The sequence below is a fragment of the Perissodus microlepis genome, chromosome 7, assembly GCF_051167445.1.
Source record: "Perissodus microlepis isolate ML-2025 ecotype Zambia chromosome 7, ASM5116744v1, whole genome shotgun sequence".
In the NCBI taxonomy this organism is placed as follows: Eukaryota; Metazoa; Chordata; class Actinopteri; order Cichliformes; family Cichlidae; genus Perissodus; species Perissodus microlepis.
In genome coordinates this window covers 59,179,487-59,188,894 of record NC_140467.1, presented here as the reverse complement: position 1 = coordinate 59,188,894, position 9,408 = coordinate 59,179,487, and the positions used below count along the sequence as shown (strand labels likewise).

The 9,408-nt window shown below is 39.1% G+C and overlaps 1 protein-coding gene across 1 annotated transcript in view; it reads right to left on the bottom strand.

Moving 5' to 3' along the window:
- Positions 1–3,631: 3,631 nt before the first annotated feature.
- LOC146384345 (uncharacterized) overlaps positions 3,632–9,408 on the bottom strand; it is a 62,948-nt gene continuing 57,171 nt past the window's right edge. The window contains exon 15 of the mRNA XM_084936291.1: positions 3,632–4,074. Within this exon, the coding sequence (XP_084792417.1) occupies positions 4,008–4,074 (67 nt within the window). The 3' untranslated portion in view covers positions 3,632–4,007. The remainder of the gene's footprint in view (positions 4,075–9,408) is intronic.

Here is a 9,408-nt window from a genome sequence, read left to right as displayed (position 1 = left end):
TCATAATGGGCATCTGATTACCATTTAGCTGATATGACCTATAATTTTAGCACTTCCTTAAACAAGCATACACTTACACAGGCAGGATGGGGAACAAAACCTCCATGGTGGAGGTGATAATATGTTAGGTGCCTTACATATAATTACCCCAAACAGCAATTTTCTGTATTAAACTTAAATCCAGAAATGTAATGTTTTACACTGAAAATATAGCCCTTATGATACGCATGCCTTAGTAAAATGTTCCAAAAAGGAAGGTCTGCTTAATGGGTTTGGTGTTCTATTGTTGTTTTAAGACTTCCTACAATAAATACAAATCCTTAATCTGCAGCATGACAATATTTTAGGGGCTTCGGGGAAATGTGTAAAAACATCAGAGTGTTAATGTTTGACCAAAACGTGATCCGTTTCGTTTTACCTCAGCTTAGAAACAGACTTAGTATCCCGTGAATCCAGGAACAAAATACCTGCTGTAACCAGTTTAAAACTAAGCACAGGCTTAATGTTTCTCATAGAGAGAGCTGATTTCATAATGACGTACTGAAACTGTGCAGGCCAAGTGAACACAGGTATGCGACCTGCTCTGTGCACCCCCACCTTTTTGGGCAGGTTGTGCAGTTTGTCTTTGATCCTGAACTACCGGGTTAACTAATTTCAAGGTCAGAGGGTCCACAGTGTACATTCCACAGCTTTTAATAGGTCACTGCTACAACACTTTGCACTGGAAAGAATGACAGAGCATGTACAAAATTATTAATTAGACGAGGAGCAAACATGTAGAGAGGAGGTGAAGGATACAAAAATGTTCCCACAGTCTATCTTCTTTCACCTGCTCCCCCATTTAAAAGCCTCCGCCATCAGTGAGCCAAGTATCAGGAACAATGTCTGCTTGTCTCAGACTATGCCCTTCACCCATCCTCTGAAAATGCAGTTTGCTGCGACATGATAGATTAATGCCAGCACTAAATCAAGCTCTTCTGTTGTGACACTGCAACCTGGTGTTAATAAACAGGGAGACCCTGGGCTTTCCAGGTAAACAAGGAAACAAAGGAGCAGTTAGAGTATGTTAGAACAGAATCTAGTGTTTATCTGGTATATAAAGTGCTGTAAAACCAAAAATTAATTAGTATTGTATTACATGTAAATTAAGCTTCGTTACCATCGCTCCAGTCAGCTGAGCAAATCAGCTGCTGATTGTGGTTTCATATGTTTGACACAGATGCATTACAGATGCAATGCTTGCCTTGAGAGTGTTGGTGGAGAAATATACAGATGATCAGAAGAAGTTGCACATTTATGTGCCAAGAGAGGAGCTATAGTACTGCATGAGGAGTCGGGAGTGGCAGAGAAGTACAGTATGTGAGGGTGGTGCAGGACACGTAACATGACAGTGGTGAAGCATCCTGCAGGAGTGACAGATGGGATGGGGTGGGAGTACATCAGGGATCAGCTGTGAGCCCATTCTTGTTTGCAGTGATGATGGACAGGCTGACAAATGAGGTCAGGCAGGAGTCTCCATGGACCATGATGTTTGCAGATGGTACTGATCTGTAGTAAGAGTAACAGGCAGGTGGAAGAGAGACTGGAGGGGTGGAGGTATGCACTGGAGACAAGAGGAATTAAAGTCAGTAGAAGTAATATAAAATACATTAGTGTGACTAAGAGGGAGACAGATGGAATGATGAGTATACAAGGTGTAGAGGTGGTGAAGGTTGTTAAGTTGGAGGTGGCAGAGGTGAAGATGTTTAGATTCTTGTTGCGTGTGGTCGGGATTACAAATAAGTATATGAGAGTGACAGCTGGAGAAAGAGTGGATAAACTGGAAAAGGGACATTGAATTTTTCCAAGCAGAAAGAAACAAGTCAGACTAGAGAGAATAAGAACTTCCACTCCTGCACCATCGAGAGCATCCTGACGGAAAACATTTGCACCTGGTTTGGGATTATGATTAAGATTATGATGGACCTCTCCCATCCCAACAATGGGCTCTTCTCACTGTTGAGGTCTGGGAAGAGCTTCCGCTCCCTTAAGGCCAAAACAGAGAGAATGAGGCGGAGCTTCTTCCCCCAGGCTATTCTTGCCCTGAACCAGGTGTAGGACTGGACTCTCTCACACACATCGCATCACCGCACGCACTCTGTTTATTTGCACACTTCTTATAATTTTCTTTTTTTTTCTTTCATAATTTCCTCTGTAAATCGTTATTTATTTGCACATTTTTACTGTAAATTTCTAAGTTAAAATCTGTAAATTTTGTAGTAATCCGTAAATCTCTAAATCTTACTGTCATTTAATGGTCGGGCATTGCACAGCAATAAGCATTTCACCACATGTCGTACTGTGTATGGTTGTGTGTGTGACAAATAAAATTTGAATTTGAATGAAAAGGCAGAATTTAAAATTAAACATAGTAGATCAGTTTAAAAATTTAATCTTTGCAGTCATGTTAACTTCCAAAACCAGTCACGTCATTTAATTACTTCAAATGTGAGTTAACTACAGTATCTTAAATTAAAACAGTTGCATGCTCTGAAATAGACATGAAATTGTGAAAAGTTCCTTATTAGGAAACCCTTTTTAAAGACATTTTCAAAAATATCAATTATTCCAAACACATCTGTGACATTTAACAAGTTGACTCCCTTCTGCTTTTCGGACTTGCATTATTCTACTTTGAACTGTGGGAGGTGAGAGATCAGATTATATACACATACTGGCCTGAAATGTTGCCAAGTTTCAAATGTTAAGATCATGCGACCTAACAATGCAGCTAGAAGCTGCCAGCTTAGCTTTAGTACAACCAGCTGCTAACTGAGGGTCATCCCCAAAAATCTATTTCAGTCATTCCATGTCAGTCAAATGTTTTTCTACTAGAAGGCTACGTAAACCATTAACGATGTTAAACCACAAGCTTCAAAATATTTCCAGTGCTCAGCTTTGACTGCCGTCTTCAGTGGCTGGAATGCAGAGAGTTACATACTAACGTAAAGTAGCACCAGGACGAGTCAGACTTACGCACAAGCTTCCTGGTTAAAATTTACATCATGAGGGAGCCACAATCATTGAAATCCAAACCAAAGTTCTTGTGTTTTCTTGTTTTCCACAGTTCTGTACTTTAAAGTCTGATTAAATGATGCTAATATTGAGCTTTGTCATATTAAATGTAAACCACAGTCTCCAGTATCGAAGGCACACACTGAACACCCTGAACTTATTGATATTTATTGCAGTGCTACAAAAACATTCTGCTCTTTCTGTTCCTGCTATTTTTGAGTCTGGGGGAGGAATGACAGTTAATGTTTACAAGACCGTCCTCGTCTGTAGAATGTGGTCATTTTCAGCATTTTAACCAGAAGCCACCGCTTTTATCCTGGAGCACAACTGCACCAATAACCAGTCAAACTGACCCAATTTCCAAAGCTTTTTCCACTCAATTTAAATGCAGTGAACACAAACATCAAAGACTGAGCACTGGTGACACTTTCTGGGTGTGACTGATAAGAGTTCCAATACTGGTTCAAAATAATTACATAGTAAGACAGTGGTTTTGATAGTCTGATGAAAAACTGGCACAACCAAAGCAGAGTGCAGTTTGGGCATGCTCCCAAATAAATAACGTGTCACTTTCAAAAACAATAACATAATTTATTAGTGTCAGCTGCTAAAGGGAATAAAATGTCAGTGTTAAGCATTTATGATTCAACTTGAAGAAATACATTGCACCAGTAGACAGAAAATAAGCACACAATAAAATTTCAGTTACACAATCAAACTACATAAAACAGTTAGCAGGTTTCACACTGCGGCTGATCTGAGATTGGCTATACAGCTCAGCAAAAACTATAAAATCAGATTGACCTCAGATGATCTGGGTGTGTTTGAGGTGCAACTTTCTAATCACACACACCCTTTAGCAACTATTCCAGATCCCAAACCAAACTACATAGTAAGGTTTAAGCATTGTATTCCTCCCTTGTTCCATCAGATCTTTTCTTCTTCCTTCAGTGTCAGATCAGCTTCGACTCTTTGGCCTTCCTGAATGGGAAGCTGTTCTGCTGTCTGGATGACAACTCCCTGAAAGACAGAAATAAATGTGAAGAAATATTCAACTTTAGGGGAAAATAAACAAAAAGTGGAGATTACATTAAATTACAAATCCTAGCAATTTATCTAAACAAAAAGAAAGAAAAAAACAAAACAAAACACAGCTCCAAGGGCTTGATGGCACTGTGATACAGAAGTGCTGCAGTTTTTGAGCCAAACATCTCTCTACTAACATTTCTCATTATCGTACACATTTAAATGTCAAGTACGTTCAGTGTGTAAAGACAGTGAATTTGTCACTCGGCCATAAATACTAGGGATCAGCCAAACACTGGCATCATAGAATCCTAGAATAAGATAACGTTTACTCGATAATCATCTAATGTGTCCAATAAATCCTGTGCTAAATGTTCAAAGAGAACATAATAAAGATGTGACACAGGTGAGCAACCAATAATGACAAGGAAATGGGATATCTACTTTTTAATATACAAGAAGAAATGTTTGCTTTGTTACCTTATTCTTATATCATAACTTGGGTTGGTTCTCTAGCTTTAGCATTAGTTAGCATCATGAGAATACAAACACACAACCGGGACACTTCATAAGCTTGTTTTGGCAGAATGCCTACATGTTGCTTCATCACATGCGTGTCTACAAAACCTACACACTGCAAGAGATCTTAAGCTTTATCATCTAAGCAGAATCCAATAACGTGATTTTCAATTAATGCCGTTTTCCATCTTGAACATTTACTGTAGGACAAGTTTCATCTCATGGGAACAGTTTTTTAATACCTAAGCTTCCAGACAAATAAGTGACATGGCAGCAGACACAAACAACACTGGTGAGTTATAATTATGTTCTGGGATCTGACTGCTGCACCCACATGCAGCAGTTTAACCCGATCGACTTCACATATTTAGTTTGGTTCATTTAGTGAACTAATATAAAACGATTTCATTTTATTTCCTGGATATCAGAACCGATTCTGTGGGTTTATTCAGTTATTAATTATGGTTTCTGGCATTTATTTGAAATGATCCCATCCCATCCATACCACAGCTCCTCTTAAATTGCACCACAGATGATCACTCTCAGGAGCTCAAATGACATTTAGCTCATCTGCCAAAGCCAACAGACGTAGAAAATCTTCTTGGGTCCAAATAAACCACAAACAATTTTGTCCCCACCCAGCAGCTTATCTAAGAGAATCCGTCAGGTGAAAACCAGCAACGTGGAATCAAATATTGCACAAACATCCTGAAAGAGGTTATGCATACAAAGCATGTTTGGCTCCAAACAGAACAGCGCTCTGAATATTTCAGATGCCATCTGTCCTTCCTTTATTTTTCATTGTTTCTGTTTCTAAGGACTTTAAATATTTGACACAAAAACACTTCATAGATACACAGCCTTTGAACAAAATTAAAAAAAAAGATGCATTGCCTGTGACACAAAGTATTATCTAAAATTCTAGCTATGCTTCACTGCACAGTGAGACCCCGTCTTTACCGTCAAGGCCGTTTCACTCTCCTTTGCCAGCCAATAATAACCCAGCCTGCATCAACTCCACATGAAATAAACAGCAATTGAGTTTCTTGGATTAAAATGTCTGACTGTGCTGTGATGATGTGAAGGAGGACTTGTGGCTGGAAGAGATATGCAAGTTTGTCTGTGGGAATATGCCTTTTCTCAACTCTGTGTTTGATTGACTCAGTGCTGTTTGGCTTGATTGTGTGTTTCTGTCAGTGTGTGAGAAGTGATTATTCTGAGCAGGTTAGCTATGGTGGCTTTAGCTGCATGTGGTTGGAGACAGACCCAACCTGATGCAAAACAGCCATTCACTGTGACCAGCCCTCAGTCTGGCCGTCTTACTATACAAGCCAGTGGAGGTAATTCAGTGGAAGAATTGACACTATGGTAATGGTGCTCCTTGACCTGGTCCCATACTATACAAGCATATGGCCAAGGTGGTCTTTATAACCATTTAAATGTTTCACTAAGCAGCACAACCCCATGGAGCAACCAGCAAGGTGGGCCCCACAGTATTCAGTGCTCAGCCTTTAAATGAACTCAAATAATTACTTTATATAGGCAAAGAAAGCCTATAAGGAAACTAAGGTGCCTCCAGGATTAACAGATACCCCCTCCCCCTCCAGAGACAGCTGAATGGCACAAGAAATGAAAACATATGGCTCAAACAAAAACAAGAAATGACCATTTGGAGAATAATGCACACGCACAAGCACTACTAAACAAGAAAAACACTGTTGAACAATTGCTGGATCTGGACTTGCATAGCTAATGATTTTTTTGTGGTGTGTGCAGCTGGACAGTATACATGCCTGCGCATATGGGTGTGCTCCCTTCATTCAAGGTGGAAACCTAAACTTGTGAAAACCCTTTCTCCATGCAACAACCCACATAGAATAGAATAGAATAAACTTTATTGTCATTGCACATGTCACAGGTACAGGGCAACGAAATGCAGTTTGCATCCATCCAGAAGTGCTTTAGCCATGATATAGATATATTACAATATATATTAGCAATAATATAGATATGTAAGTATATTACAGAATGGGTCTATATGTAATATGTACACGGTATGAAATATGTTATGAATATGCTATAACTATAAGTTACATTGAGTCACCATTCAGTTTGCTCGTTCCTGCCATTACATTGACCACACTCAAGTAACCCCCCCCAGACCACATAAATGTAAAAAACACCACAACCAAATAATAACGAACAACCCCCCCCAAAAAAACAAAACAAAACAAAACAAACAACAACAAAAAGCATAAAATTGCCTGTAATCTGACATTGTTGCACGCACGGTTCAATTCACAAGGTGCATAGAGAATATTTAATTAAGAGAACGTTTTCTTGCCTAAATGCACAGCCACAGTAAAAAGAAAGTACACCCTCGCTCGGTTATAATGTTCGATATAAAAATGATCAAATCTTTAAAAAGTCTTAAAATAGTTAAAACAATGTTGCATGAACAACAACACATTACAACACAATGTATTATACAGGGTTTAACAAAAAATAAGCTAAAATGTAAGAGCAATGTGTGAAACAAACATAAGTATACCACATGACTCAGTAGCCCATAGAACCACTTTTAGCACAAAAAAGTTAGCATTTTCTTGATGCTCTTATCAGTCTCTCGCATCGTTGTGGAGGAATTTTGGTACAACACTGCTTTAGCTCACTGAGATTTGTGGGCAATCATTTGTGCACAGCTTTTATAGGGGCCCGTCACAGGGTTTTCAATTTGAGCTGTATTGTTCTGACCCCTAAATCAATACACAAGGGACACATTGATTTGTTCTGTTAAGGGAACGAGAGGTGAAAGCATCAGCTCTATATGCAATACGTTTATCCAAACATATCTAACAAAAAGTGAGCACAATGAGCTCTCTTGACATGTTACAGTCTGACAGTCTGTAACCGTCACTGACATATTTTAACATATTTCACCGTCGTGTCAAACAAAAACTACTGCGTTAATGCTGTTTGCACTCATGAGGAGCTTCATGGCACTACTAGAACATTTAGTGTGGGTATCAGGTTGGGACCACACTACAGAGAGATGGATTTTTTTTTATTTTTATTTTTTTTTAAATACACTAAGATGGTTGTGACATACTTGTGTCAAGCTCCGTCTCACACAGACACTCATACAATAAATCATGTAAAGCATATTGTGTGTGTGGCGCAGTAATGGAATAATGTGCTGGGTAACATCAGTCAGCTAAACTGAGCTCAGGTTGCTTTTAGGTTCTAGAGGCTGTGTGCACAAAAGTAATCAGGGAAAAAGTTACAAAAAAAACATTACTGATGAATATACAGTAATGTATACAAACACAGATATGGACGGCACATACAGGCATGAAAAGAAAAGCCATTCTTACTCTGTTACTATTCTCACTCTCCTCTAGCAGACACACCATGCATAATTTAAATTCAATTAAACTGTAAGGAGACATAAAGGAAACAGGAGAGAGAGAGAGGGAAAGAGTGAGAGAGAGGGGGAGAGAGAGAGACTGTGGTACAGTGTGGCACCAGTAAAACCATTTCCTTTGCTGTGACTCAGCAAGACCCACAAGCTGGGCTCAGGTACTCTGTGCTTTCTGCTTTAACTGACTTAGTACATGATGCGTCTGTGACACCTGACACCAGTGATACACTTGGAGAACCACTGTGGAAATGGGCACTGTTGCACTTACGGGTCCCCAGGTACAAGCACATTAAATTTAAGTTGAGTTAATATTATTATTTTTCTTTAACCTGCACGCACGCAACATCGTACTAGTTTGTTGACTGTGGCTAACAGTAGGAGTGCGAGAACAGCAGCCTTCAGAAGCCTGTGCAGAATGTGGTTATGCATTTCATCCATCAAATGATTATATGCTACTTTACACTGACACAGTTCACATACAACAGCTCATTTTCTACATTAAAGTGTTGCAGAACCGTGTTGATTTGCACAGATGCCATTTATCTTAATTTTCACCTTCTTAAACCCCACCCCCCAAAAAAACTTCCTATTACATAGAAAAAAATCTAACAGGTGGCATTATAACATATCTGAACTAACAGGTAACTGCTGTTCTATATTAGTAGAATAAAGTTGTTTAACTTTATTCAAATAGTATTTTTGGCACTGACTAGCAAGAGCAAAAACGTTTAAACAGGTCTACAAATTTTTTATTTTTTTCTTACAGGTGGTGCACATGCTCTGTGCATCTACACTCACTAAATGTCAACTGCAAAATTCTGATGTTTAACGAGTAAGTATTCACGGTTTGAAGTGGCATGTTAGCATGACAACATTTTCGCACAGCATAGAGGAAGCTGGTGGTTTAAAAAACATTTTTAAAGAGAAATTCCTCACATCTTCACCATCTGAAGGAAAAAAATAGTGCAAGGATGGGACTGAAATCACACACCTGTGATAAATGCAAGCGAGAGGATAAAGAAGAGTAGGCCAGTTGTACTGGGGGGTTTACAAACAGAATATCTGACTCTTACTTGATAATACTCAAGTGTCGAGAAAACTCATTATGGCTGTATCTTTGTGATGTTTTGTCAGAGATTTCCTGTGTGGCCTCTCTTCTTTATTAACCAACATACAATACTCCATTTTAACACGTCAGTGGCAAGTTCTGCATTTGACAAGCAGAAACAAAGACCTCAGTCATACATCAACAACCTTTACAGCTCCGTCTCCCTCATCCTGTCCTCAGCAGGTGTTTATACTCAAGATAGCAGACATCAGATACAATCTAGGCTACGGGTAATAGGAAGCTCTGGGAAGTTAAAGAACTCGAGCATGACAGTTTATTT